This window comes from Cenococcum geophilum (genome assembly GCF_001692895.1).
Source record: "Cenococcum geophilum 1.58 unplaced genomic scaffold K441scaffold_5, whole genome shotgun sequence".
In the NCBI taxonomy this organism is placed as follows: Eukaryota; Fungi; Ascomycota; class Dothideomycetes; order Gloniales; family Gloniaceae; genus Cenococcum; species Cenococcum geophilum.
This window is the reverse complement of record NW_027137563.1, coordinates 3,085,499-3,099,730: the sequence shown is the minus strand read 5'-3', so window position 1 is coordinate 3,099,730 and position 14,232 is coordinate 3,085,499. Positions and strand designations below refer to the sequence as shown.

The 14,232-nt window shown below is 39.5% G+C and overlaps 1 protein-coding gene across 1 annotated transcript; it reads right to left on the bottom strand.

The window, feature by feature from the left end:
* Nucleotides 1-12,153: 12,153 nt before the first annotated feature.
* On the bottom strand, nucleotides 12,154-13,941 carry K441DRAFT_684556 (kinase-like protein; the record flags this gene model as incomplete). The annotated part of the gene is made up of 3 exons (XM_067651794.1): nucleotides 12,154-13,109; nucleotides 13,214-13,839; nucleotides 13,895-13,941. The coding sequence occupies 3 exons, from the start codon at nucleotides 13,939-13,941 to the stop codon at nucleotides 12,154-12,156; spliced, it is 1,629 nt and encodes a 542-aa protein (XP_067508591.1).
* Nucleotides 13,942-14,232: the final 291 nt, after the last annotated feature.

The following is a 14,232-nucleotide window of genomic DNA, read 5'->3' as shown; positions in this document are numbered from 1 at the left end:
AAGATTATCCAACAAGTATATTACTAGCCTATAATGTATAACTATATACGAAAATACGTTTAAGTATACAAAATGTGCGTACGTAGGAAGACCTCTTATATAAAGAAGTAAGGAGTACTTTAACTATTGCCAATTCCAATATAAAGATAGCGAGATATTTTAATCAACTTTATAGTCGACCTACCTAATAGTAATAGGTTTATAAATATTATGGTAGTTATTAACCGTCTTATAAAAATGCGATATATAATTCCTATAGACTTAATTAATGCAATATTGGTAGCCAAATATTTTATTAAGTACGTCTTTAAGCTATACGGACTTCCTAATTTAATAATATCCAACTATAGAAGCTAGCTTGTTTTAGACTTCTAATAAGCCCTATATAAATAATTAAGTATATAAATACAACTCTTAACTATATTTTATCCGGAGATAGATAGTTAAACTAAAATTGCAAACATAATTATAGAATAATACCTATAAATATACTGCTCCTACCTACAAGATAACTAGGAAAAGTGGCTACCTTTAGCTAAATTTACTGCAAATAATATAAGGAATAAATTAATAGATATAATACCGTTTTACGCAACCTACAGATAAGACCCTTAACTTAGATTTAAACTATAACCCAAAATTAATATAACAGGACCTATAATTAAGAGGATTTAACTAATTAACGCATATAACTTCGCTAATTAAATAAAGTAGTTAACGGAACTATTATAAAGTAAATTAGCGTACGCTTAAATAGTATAGGAATGGTATATAAATAAAGGATAAGCTCCCGCGTGGGACTTTAAGGAAGGTAATATAGTTTACCTAAATATATAAAACCTAAAGACTTAATAACCCTTAAAGAAACTAGACTGGAAGTTTACAGGCCTATATTAAATTAAGAAGAAACTAAGCCCATATACTTATAAGCTTAAACTACCAACTAAGATAAAAATACATCTAATGTTTTACGGAAACTTGCTATAACCCTTAAAAAGTAAACCTATAACTCGCAAAGTGCCACCGCTACCTCTTATAATTATTAATAACGGTAATAGTTCTTACTTTATTAACTCGATTAATAATATACAATAAAAAATATAATCTAAACAATTCGAACTTCTTATTAAGTGGGAAGGATATAAAATATAAACTTAGGAAACCTATAACTAGATTAAGACCAACGCGCCTTCCCTAGTAAAAGAATTCTATAAAGACTATTCTTTGCGGCCTACTTTAGCTAGATAGATATAATATAAAGGTAAACAACTGCTACCTAATATAAATATATAAAACATAATAGCAGGAAGCTTAAAATTAAAAAGAACTTAAAATACGTTATAACGTTTATAATACGATTATATAATATATAAGATATTAAGGACCTTTAACCAGCGGTTAAAGTTATCTAATTAGTTAGATTTGCCTTGCTAAGACCTATTACAAAGATATTAGTTTAGCTTACCGCCTTAACCAAGCTAATAGCAATTTCCTATACTGGGTATAGAAAATCCTAATTGGCCTACTTAACAATTAGAACTGGTAAAATCCTATACCACCACCTAACGCGAAAACACGACACGCGATAAGTTATAAGTCTTAACTAAAATTAAATTATTTAGACCTTTGGCTAAAAGGGGGGGTACTATAATAGGACTAGCCTAGTTATAATAGGAATGTTTTAGTAAAATATTTAATAGATAAATTCTAACGCTTTAACTAAATTCTGCTAGCTTAATTAACTTTTACTAAAGTCCGTTAAAGACCGCGTATATATATACGCACGTATCGACCACTAAGCCCCTAACTATTCAATTATATAATTCTCTTATTATTCCCTTCTCTTCTTTATACAACGTCTTGTTTTTAGCGAGAGCTATATACCCTTAGATTTAAATAGAATTTATATCATTCCTTTAAATTTTCCCTAAAGTCTCTCCGCGCCTTTATATTGACTTAAACCCCTCCCTACCTTGCTAGGCGTCTTAGATGCCGTCTAGGACGTTTAGTAGCTGGTTATAGGTAAGCTTAATAGGGGAATGCTTTGTTATAGTATAGACCTTAGAGTTATAGGTAAAGGCTGCTTCTTTAAGTAGGAAGGCCTAATTAGACTGTTCCCAGTTTGTAAATATATATAGGTATACCTTAAGCTCCTAGTTCTAACGCTCCGTCTAACTATCTATCTATAGGTAGAATNNNGTGCTAAGTTTACGTTAAACGCGGAGATAGTAGTATATAGTGCTCTAATACTCGCTTATAAATACACTACCCCTATTAAAGATAATATTATTTAGAGGCCCTATTTATATAAAGACTCTAAATAAGAGTTCTGCGAGTTGCGTAGTATTAATTATCTTATACACTAGATAGTAGCGTACTAGCTTTATAAAACGGTCTATAAGGATAAGAACGGAGTTATACTTTACGCTATTAGGAGTCTTGGACTCTAAAAGATCCGTAATAAAGTTAAGTAAATAATGCTGCTAGGCTTAGGTGGGGACCTAAAGAGGCTGCAGCTTACTATAGGGTTTATAGCGGCGCGATTTAGAGCGTTAGTAGGTATTATAATTATTTAGGTATTTGCGGAGGTCCTAGGTAAGGCTGTTTTAAGTATACCTCTATATAATTACCTTAAAAGTATAGTTAAACCTATAGTGGCCGTCTATAGGATTGTTATAATTCCGCTTAAGGATCTCCTATTATAATAGTATGTAATTCGGCACCTAGACCTTATTATTTTACCTTAGGAGTCCTTAATTATTAAGGGTATAGTCTTTATTACTAGTAAAAACTTATTTTTAGGTTAACTAATTATATATAAAGCGTATAAAGGCGTCCCTTTTTTATACTTCGCGAATAAAATTAACTAGTGACTTAGGGGGGTGTTCCGTAAACGCCGTTTTGGCTAAAGTAGCTATTACTACCTTTTACCATAGCACAAGACTCTGCGTAAAGTTGGTGCTAGTAAAGTAATATATAATATATAGGTAACTTACTAGGTTATTACAGGGGACCATAGCCTAGGCTAAGGGGTCTTCCCTAGGGTTAAGCGCTATTAGGCCGGTTAAAGTGGTCTTAAAGAGAATAGTAGGACGCTCTGGTCCGCCGGCGCTAAGTTTATAAGGGTCGCTTATATACTATATATATACTACTTACTGGTATAGTATAGTAGCACTAGGGCCGCCCATAAGGCCTATAACCCGCAACTTTTGCTACAATATAGGTAGTATAACATTAAGGATTGTCCTCTTACTACTATCTTTAAAGCCTTTAGTATAATCTAGGCGCTAGGATAGTATATTAGTAGGATTTATCTTACCTAGCTTATATTTAATTTTAAAATTAAACTTAGCTAGTTCCTTAGCGTACTAGGCCTAGTAAGTAGATACGCTCTTAGTGGTTATAAAGTACCTAAAATTATTATAATTGCAAAGCACGCGCGTTACATACGCGGCGTATTTAAGGTAATAGCACCACGTCTTAAAGTATTGCACTATAGCGAGTAGTTCTTTATTATACGTATTATACTATACTTTTAGGCTAGTAAGCTTCTAACTATAATAGGCGATTGGGTACTAGTGGGGTTAATCTCCCTACCCTAAAGGCTATAGAAGTATACCGCTATAGGTATAGTTAGAAGCGTTAGTAATTACTATTAGGGGTAGATTAGGGTTAAAGTGGCGAAGTAGAGAAGCCTATATAAACGTAGTGTGTAGCTTACAGAACGCCTATTACGCGTTATCGGGCTAGGACTAGGGTTAATACTATTTAGTAGGCCCTTTTAACTTACGCTTCTTCTTCTTCTCCCCATCTAACGTTAGGTCGCGATATGCCTATATAAGATATACGTGTAGGGGGTATATAGTATCCGAGTAGTTCTAGATAAATTGCCTATAGAAGTTAGCAAAGCTAAGGAAGACCTAGATGTCCCTATAAAACTTAGGCTTAGGCCATTCCTTAATAGCTTTTACGTGGTTAGGGTCTATTACGATACCCCTAGGGGTAATAATAAAGCCTAGGAACTCAACGTTCTTAGTATAAAAGATGCATTTTAATAGTTTAGCGTATAGGCCCTAAGTGCGAAGCTATCGCAGTACCTGCTTAACGTGCTCGACGTGCTTATCCTTATTATTTAAGTAGATAAGAATATTATCTAGGTAAACCACGTAGATAGTATCTACTAGGGTTTCTAGAGCTTTATAAATATAGCTCTAAAACGTTATAGGGGTATTAGTAAGACTAAAGGGCATTACTAGGTACTTGAAGTGACTATAGCGTGTTTTAAATACGGTCTTCTATTCGTCTCCCTTTTTAATGCAAATCCTATAGTACGCATTATAAAGATCCAGCTTTGTAAATATCTTCGCATAGCTAAGCCTATTAAAGAGTTCGCTAACTAGCGGTAGGGGGTACCGGTTTTTAATCGTGATCTTATTTAGACGTCTATAGTCGACGTATAGCCGTATTATACCGTCTGCTTTCGGCATAAAGAGGATGGGCGCTTTAGTAGGTGACTTACTGGGCCTAATCTAGCCCTTTTTAAGAGCACTATCTAGGTACTTCTATAAGATCTATAACTCTTTTTATAAGAGGTTATAGAGGGGAATTTATAGTGGCGTCTTACCTTCTTCTAAGTCGATTATATAGTCGTACTTAGAGTTCTGCGGTAGTATACTTACTAGCTTATTAAAGAAGATATTAATTTCCTCCTTATATATATCTAGTAGGCCGGGGGCTACGGAGGTTAAAGTAACTATTACATAGTAGTGTGCTTCTTGGAGCTAGTAAAGAGAAGGGTATAGCTAATATACGTTTTATAGGTATACTCGCACTAAGAGTGTATATAGCTCTACTGTAGTATACTTAATAGTTTTAGGGTTTTAATCACCTCCCCCTTATATATAGGTGATCTGCGTCGGCACCGGAGGGTCTCTATAGGTACTTGCTGCTAATAACGGCAGGTCCTCTACTATATTTATAACTAGTGTCTCTACGTCCGGAGGGTTTATATAGGTACTCGCTACTAGTAATAACAGGTCCTCTATTATGTTTACAACTGGTATAAAAAAGGAGTCTTCCGGCTATAGCAAATAGACTATTTCGCTAGCCTTAATGTTTGCTAGGAAAGCGTTAAGGGTAATTATCTAAAGGCGTTTAGGGTCTAAAGTACCCTAAATAAACTATCTAGAACGGAAGCTAATTAATAGATCTGCTTCCGCGAGCCAATCCTATTTAAGAACTATATTATAACTATTAAATAAGCCGCCCTAAAAGGACTGTGGGCCGATAGTGCGAGGGGTACCCTAGGAGTCGCTAGTGGTGACCGTTAGATTATAGGCATCTTAGATTATTATCTGGTTGCTATTAAGGAAACGTATAATAGGTTTACGTAAATATAGCGCGTAGCGTATAGGCAGGTTAAACCTACGGACAACGTCTTAATTAATAAGGTTAATTTAGCACCCATTATTATATAAAGTATATAGGCGGACTTTGCCCTAGGGCGTATCCATCGCAATATATACTATAATACGTTTCTTCTCTCCCTCTATATTAGGCCCTAGTTATAGTTAAAAGAGATACGCTATTAGGGCTTTAGGTTTTCTAAAGGCTAAGCTAACTTCTCTCTATTGGCCTGCTTTTAGTGTTCCTTATAGTGGCCGCCTACGGTCCTTTAACTCGCGTCCGTAGCACTAGTATCTAGGGGGTCCCCTAAGCTATCTAGCTTTTAGGTAATCTCCCTAGGGGTTTACTTAAAAAAGCGTCACCCTTTTTAGGTTTTATTCCCTAAGCCTAAGTCTATAGAGCCTATACTGTAACCGCGCTTTATACGCGATGATTTGCTACTGCTACTTACGCAATCTTCCGCGAGCTTCGTGGTATTGAGCAATTACTCTATATAGAGGATTTCGTTAAAGAGGTTTTTAGCGGTTCTTACCCATTGGGCAAAGTTCTGGCGGAAGAGCTCTACTTATAGGTGGGCTGGGAGACGTAAGAACTAAAAGTTTACCTATTATTTAGGATTAACAAAAGGGGTATATAAAAAAAGGTCCTCTAAGCTACGTATATGGGCTAGGAAGACGTCAAACCTCTAGTTCTCCTTTATAATAGCCGTATAGTATATTATAGCGTTATTAAAGCGTCTTACTATGGGGTTCCTAATTTGGTCTTAAACTATAGTCTTAAATTCATCCTATAGTAAAGGACCCTTGTCCTTAGTGCCTAACCGGTAATAAACTAGTTGGGCAATTGTCTTCTCTTTTATAAGATCTTTAATGGCCTAGCGCGTACGTCACTTATAGTCGTAGTTAGCGTTATTAACCTTAAATCGGTTCTTAACTGCGGTAATTTACCGGTTAAAATGCTGTTAGGTAGTACCGCTAATATTAAGTAGTAACTTCTTAACTAGGGCGTTAAGATTTAATCAGCGTATATATTCGCTACGTAACTTATACTCTTTACTAGAGAGGCAACGGAAGGGCTTTATTAAATTGATAATGCTCTATAAGTTAGCTATTTTCTTAGCCAGCTTATCTAGCTCCTTTATATTAGCGGTATTAGGTAGGACACTGGTAACCTTACTAAGCTCCTATTAAGCCTAGGTATATAAGTTAAACTAGTCTTTAGCGTTTATAGATATCTAATTGTTTTAAGATTTAGAAAATGGCTTAGATGCTACTAGTGTACTTTTAGCGGTTTCGTCTGTACTAGATCCTAAGGCGTTCTACGGTCGCATCGCCAGCGTATTACCATTAGGTGTAGGCGTCGGTTTTCTTTTCAGAGGTATTATAGAAAAATTAAACTGGCTATCCTCCTAAAGGGATTGGTAAGGATTTAAATATAAGGTAAGAATATAGATAGGGAGTCCAATGATAGAATAATAGGTGTATTGTATAAATAGAGACGAATCCTTAAGGGAAAAGGAGGAGTCTGTGTGCGAGGTAGGAAGGGTTTTTTCTAGGTATATGCAGAGCACGTATCTTATGGGCGAGTCACCCCTGGGTTGCCCTAGGGTCGCCCGTACCTTACGGCTATATAACTATCTACTTAGGTTTCACCTAACAGAATATATCTTCTTTAGCGCTTAACGAATAATATTATAGGAGCGATTAAGGCTTAAAGCAATAGTAGTAGAGTAATCTAAGTGTTTAAAAAGCTGGCTTTAATAGATCGTTAAGTTAGGAGGCTTCGCGACGGTAGATATAGCTGTCAAAGTTATTAACCTTAAAGGATCCATTAATATAACGACGAGCCGCGATATGGGTAGGAGTATAGTGAGTAATTAGAAAGCAAATGAGGCAGTAGATAAGAGAATTAAGTAGTATAACTTATAGAGCCTCTTAAGACTAATCTAATCCTAATTAGGAAATTAGTATATAACTAAAATAATTAATGCAATCAATTATAATCAGATAGGGTGATTTTATAATAATTAAAATCTATAGGCTGATTATATGCATCCTTGGGCGTACCTGATATTTTAAGCGCTTATAAGTATGCCCTAATAACGTAAGGTCTATATAACCAGCCTCCTAATTCGAGTCATACGGCCTAGACAAACCCTTAATGGCTAGTTCTCTTCTATCTAGCTGTTGATTTGGCTATAGACAGCGCTAAGCGGGCTTGCCAATTATTTAACGAGGCTTTAATATTGAATTGAATTGAATGCCAAGACTCAATCAATTCAATTAACTAAGAGCTCGCGAGCTTGGCAACGCATTTAATCTAGAGGGCCTAATTAAATTGAGTTGATTGAAAATGTTAAAGCTTTTAATATTATATAGAAATATACTAAAGTTTATGTGCAGTGATGCCCTAAACCTTATTTTTCTTAGCGTTCCTTACTAAAAAAGTTTATCTAAGTATCACCCGTTATTTACACCGTTATATCGCCGCCAGAGTCTTGGCAGGCAGGGTTTTGCTACTAAGTTCGCCCATTAATAATATTAACTCGAATTACGGAAGTCGCTAATATAGCCAATTGCACCTTCCTAATTAGGCAGTTTGGCTCACCGCCCACCGGCAGAATATGAATTTTAACGCCAGACGCATTAAATTCGTTCTTAAAGCTTTAAATAAAATGCTATATATATATATTTGGTTAATTAATTAATATGCTAGCTAATTAGAAGGTGTTAAGCTCTACGCTAGCGTAGCTTTCTACCCTATTGTCACGGGACTCACACGTTCTTACGTCCCTGCGCGTTTTGACGTTCTTAACCTATACTTACGTTCGTCCCGAGACACCTACGTACGTTCCCCTACAACCCCTATTTATACCCATACCTAACCTGTTCTGTTTTGTTCTGCATCCAAATATCTTTATATTAACCACGCATAGTTACGTGTACGTAGCCTTCTTCAATTACTACCCCGTTTAGTACATTGTATTCCAGCTCGTGCCTACTTCCGTAACACCTATAGAGGCTTAGGAACGTCCTCTACTAGTTAAACATAGCCCTCTCTATATTTAAGTCGCTGCTACCTTTCTGCCTTCTTTAGAATCTTTTATATAGAGCCTTAGTATAGCAGAGCCTCTGGCGAAGGATCTATATAAAGCTCTATAGAGCTTAATTTAATATAAATTGTCCTACTAGTAGAGGCCTTAGTAGAGGCTCTGCCCTTATCTACGGCCCTACTAGATATAGTAGTAGAGTCCTTTTTTACCTGCTTCCTTTTTAGATTATTAATTGTCTTCCACCTAATATTTATATCCTTCTAGTATTCTTCCTCCTACTACTGCTTCTGCTGCTACTCCTATTGCTGTTTTTACTGCCGCTCCTATTACCGCTCCTACTACTACCTAATTTAAGGCTCTATAAAGCTAATTTTAAACGCTGCCTTTTTTATATTCCGGCTTTTTATATCTAGTTAATTCTAGATTAATCGCGGCTAAGGAGGAGAAGGCTTAATAGGTAGCAGAGGCTTAAGTAGAGGCTTAAGGAAAGCTTTTAATTAAGTGGGCGGCTAAAGGGGGTTCTATTTGTTATAACGTCGGCGGCAAAGCTTTGGATCTTAATTATTATATAGAGGTTTTAAATTAATTAAATTATAAGGTAGATAAGGGCCCATTTGCATAAGCTTTGGAAGCTCTAGCGGCTTAGGCTTCCTTAGTAGAAGTTTATTCTCGTTAACTTAATTAAGGCTTAAAAGTACCTGCTATCGCATATAAGTAATTATTTAATAGCGATATTAATTTAGCTTCTTAAGCGCCTTCTAATCTCATGCACAGTCAGCAGTACCTTCGCGATAGTTATTCCCTCTATAGCGAATAACCTCCTAAATATAACGTGGAATTCGCTTAATCTAAGCTTAAATTTGCCACTGTTTAAGCTCCTCCTATACCTTCTATTAAGCTCGCTTAACTTCTACTTAGTTTCTATATACTCCCTTCTTTATAATAACTTACTTTAGATAGTTCTAGCATAGTTCTATTATATTTAAATCCGGTAAATTACCTAGCTAAAGCAATTATTAAAGGCTAGCTGCGTTAAAATTAATCTATTAGTGCTTTAATAAGTAAACTAAAGCTTTATCTTCTTATATAAGCGTATCTAGACAATTAATCTAGCACTTAATAGCAAACGGGATAAGAATTAGAAGGAGGATCTTAGTGAGATAATAATACCAATTAATATCGCCTTTTTTAGAGTTTCACTTAAAGGCTTTATTCTCTTTATTTATATAGAAGCTTGGCTTCCTACCTAGCTTATTATAAAGGCCCGGTTATTATAGACCAGTAGTAAGCTTCTACGCCTCTTAAAGCTTTAGCTCTATTACTATATTTATTATCTTAAGTTCTAGCTTTAACGCCTTCTTCTTATTTACTATTTTGGGCCTTTAGATATAGCACGGACCCTTTTGGTTATATAAGAAACCGCCCTAGAATATAAATTTATTGGCCTTTATAAATTAAGGATAAACAAATAACTTCTTAACACGTTCCTTAGCTAAGCGCTAAAGTTAATATCTACCTTTTCTATAGTGTAGAATAACGCCCGTTTTATTAGTCTAGATAATGTTTTTCCAATTATTAATTGTCTAATTTTAATACCAGAGGGCGAACTAAAGGCGAGCTTCCTTTATCGCAGGTAAGAGGTAGGGCTTTTTAGTTAGCTTTATCTTTCTATATCTATAATATCGTAGAACTTACTATACGGTTTAGGCTAAACAGCCATATTTAGCAGTAATATAGGCGTAAGACTTTTCTCTACCATATTAATTATAGGTAACTTTTTTAAGAATTCGCTGCTTAAATTTATAGGTAACTTTAAGCTTTCTACTAGCCCGAGGAGCGTTAATAATATAGCCGTTAAGGATAAGAGGATTTGTGGTAGGATTCTAGCCGTAATTGAGAGCCTTTTAAATAAATATTGAAGAGCGCGTCGTTTGATTTGAGTGATATTTTGGATGTGCTCTATTGTAACTCCTATGGCCTTTATGGCTAGGGCTTGCGCCCTGGTTGTGAGCTGGTAGAAGACCATAATTAGTATAGGGATTCTAAAGCTCCAGGGTTACTTATAGGCTATTTCTATGTAGATGATAGGGCTCTGGTGGCGTTTGTCGGTGTGATAGCGGGGTTGAAGCTGCAGAAGTTATTCTGCCGGTGGGCGGTGAGCCCAACTGCCTAATTAGGAAGGTGCAATTGGCTATGTTAGCGACTTCCGTCATGACGATTCCACCAATATCGTTAGACCCCGAACGTATATTTAACCCTACAGGCTTGATATAATTGAAGCTTCAATAGCGGTAGGATCGTGGGACAAGGAAGGCATAATTGATATGGTAGATGGGCAGTTAAAGCGCCCGCAGGACGGAACAAGACATACACGGCAGGGGGGTGACTCAACGCCATGCCAAGACCCGTGATAGTTACTAACTACTACGCCAGTTGAATTTAGTTGCAACCGTTGCAATATTGATTCAATCAATTCAATTAATTAAACCCTCTGCTTGCAAAGCTTTCAATCCAACCAACTCGAGGCGTCAATTGAATTGAATTGAGTGATTGGCAAGCCTGGCGCCAAGGACATTCAGAGTCGTATTCGTGGCATCTCTGCCTTGTATGAGAAGATCTGCCGCATGCGTCGTCTGACGCAGCAACTTCAGAAGCCAAAGGAACAGACCTTATCCCACTTATATTATGGTGACTGCAATACTTCGTTAGATAAACAAGCCGGAGCATCGGTCTGCAAGTAAGATCTGGAAGGAGTCGCAGAAGACGGTCTTCCCGTCGGGAACCAATCGAAGCCACAAGCGACGCGTTTGGTGCCAGCCGCCCTGCCGATCCCGAGCCCCATGATGGGTTTGCACCTATGAAGAAAGGCGAGGAGCGACAGAAGTCTCCGGAGAGCGTCTCCCGCTTAGAAGTTTCTCCAACCTCACCGACCAATTCCACACAATGTAAATTCTAAGGTGCGAATATTAGAATGCACCACCCTTAACAATATGCCGTCCTAAGAGCCCGTCGCGAAGGCCGCTCCCTCAATGCCGATACGCCCTCGTGGAATCTGCGAACGAGAAAACGGTTCCGTGCGTCCGTCGAGCCCACTTCCCCGTCCATCGACGCAACGACCCACAGGCGGCCGCGTCGCACAAGGAAAGAGACATAGAAGGTAAGGGAGGCGAAGGAGGCATTCGCATCGGCATCGGCCGAGTCTCGCCGGGCGAACCGAGCGAAACGAGCGGTCCACGCGCCTCGGCGTCGTCGCAACGTCGAGGAGATTGCGGAAATGCTAGACATCGAGGACGTTTACCTAGGGGAGGATGGTTCCATACAATGCGTGGTAAGACAGAAGTCATCGTTAGTGGCGAAGGATAACCTTGTCGGAGAAGAGCTGCATTGGCGATGCCAGGAACTGTTTAAGAAGAAGTACGGGGCGCGGGAGTGGACAAGAGCTCCAAGAGGAAAGGGCCGGCGAGAAAAGCGTTGAGCAACTATGTGCAGTCGACCGAGACAACGGGAACGACGATGAAGACGGCTCTTTCGAGGACGGAGGCGAAAGCTCGGACGACGGGAACTCTGATATCGGTCACGGCAACGGCAGGCCGCCCAACAGAGGGCATAGGCGCGTACACGTTCGAACGCATTAGCCCGTGGTCGAAGTCGGGCGAACGGTAATGGCCTATCTTTCCGCTTGATCATGTCACTTGCTACGAATATTCCTCCTCATTAAAGTCATCGAAAACCCAATGCTCGCATAGCCTCGCACTTTCCTCATCAGACTCAGCTGCATCAAGCGCATCGGCTTTTAGCTTACTTTCGCGTTGCTTAGCCTCCTCATACTGATCCGAGGGCACCCACCCCTCAGCCCCAACGCCAATAACATCCCTGCAAGCCTCGAGTTGCTCGTCTGCCTCGACCTGCGCAGAATTCAGGCGCAAACAGTCGTTCACCTCGTCTTCCGGGAAGGTGATCGGGCAAGGGGCCCTCGCTTCGCTGCTCGTGCTCGATTTTAAATTGGCGATCTTCGACCAGTTCTTTGTCAGCTGAATTAGGTCGGCTTTTAGGGTCACGTTATCGCCTTCCCAGGGGTCACTTGCGCGATGAAAGAGTTTACGCCTCAGCGTGCTAGGATCGTATGTCAGGGCATCGCAGTGCGTCGAGTTCAGCTTTGCGGTCGTTGTGATATAGAAGTAGTGAAGTTGGCGCCTACGCAGGAGCACAACTTGCTTGAATTGTTCGCTTTCGCTCAGCTCGTCAAAATTGTGTGGTAATTCAGGGGGTGTCAACGATTCTGAGACGCTGTCACCGTAGTTCTGGAAGCTGTTTGGGATCCCGCATTGCAGAAAGAGCGGGAGTATTGCGCAGTGTTGCCAGTCGATCAGGCCGGTAATCTCAAGGTTATCAGAGACGAACACATTATTGGGTTGGAGGTCGGGGTGCCTTATCGTCGGACGTGTGAGGGTGTCGTTGCCGTTCGGTATGAGAAGAGGCACGATTCGCAGGTATTTTTCCAGACTTTCCAGATGCTCTAAATGCGATTGCTTCTGATAATTGTATATCTCTCTGCGCAGACGTTGAAATGGGTGAAGCGGTCGTCCAAATTTCATCAAGTATGCAATCTCCTTCTTGGCCCCGGCTGAAAGAGCCGCTGCTGGATCTGTGTCTTTCGGATATTTAGTTACGGTTGCTAACGTAGAGTGAGGTAATTCAAAGCAGAACATTATAGAAAGTGAATCTGAATATGTAAATGATAGGATTAATACGTACATGGTCCACGATAAACCTGGAGACTGAGCCTTTTTCCATACCATAGGCCGAATGTTGTATCAGGACCAATGCAGAAGCGACTCTCGCGCGCAGAATAGGCGGTAGGAATATCAACCTTGTTGGACCCAGCTTGCAGATCCTTAGTATAATACAGACTTCCACTTGCCGGAAATCGAAGAGCAAATAGTCGAGACTCCAACTCCACGAGTTTGGTGATGATGGTGATCCTGGCTTTTTCAGACATATCAAACCAGATGTCGCCCAAGTTCGTTCCGCGGACGAGCTCCATGAAGATGTATTCAGTGCCCGCAGCATTTTCCGATGTGGCCGAGTAACCGTAGATCTTGGGGACGGGTATGCCGTGCGAGCGGAGAAAATCCATTGTCGCGACTTCGCTAGCTACGACTAGGTCTTTTGGCTCGGTAACCGGATAGGGGATGCGCCCAACGAACTGAAAGCCATCACGCATAGTGACCAGGAACGTTCGATTGAAACCCCCTTCAGCCAGCTTTTCAAAACGAGCGACATCTTCTGCGTTCTGATTAACGGATGCGGCCGCAAGGCGCTTGAATTCGGATACGTTAAAAACACGTCTTCTTTCAGAACGCCTCAGGGCATCATTATAACTCCAGTCCATAGTCAGTGATGAGCGTCGGCTTTAAAAGAAGGGGGGTGACAAACATCCATCGCCCGGACGTATACTCGAATAGTTTAGAAGGTTCCTCCATTGATTGACCGGCTAGATAACGAGTTAATTCTGTGGAGGAACTCCTAGCTCTTAGGGGTGATATAACTCGTGAAAAGGGACGGCAGAGGGAAGGAATAATCAGGCGGCTATTCAAATATCGAAAATACGCCATAACTCGGATCGCGCAGAGGAAGGTAGTGCGACGAGAAGGATTCAATCGCTATCCACCGCGGCTGGCCAAGGCGCTTGGGCCACTATTGGCGCCCGCTAGGTACAGTCGCTTCAGAAAAGGACGGGTTTATGTCAGAAACCATAATCTAGTACAGAAATT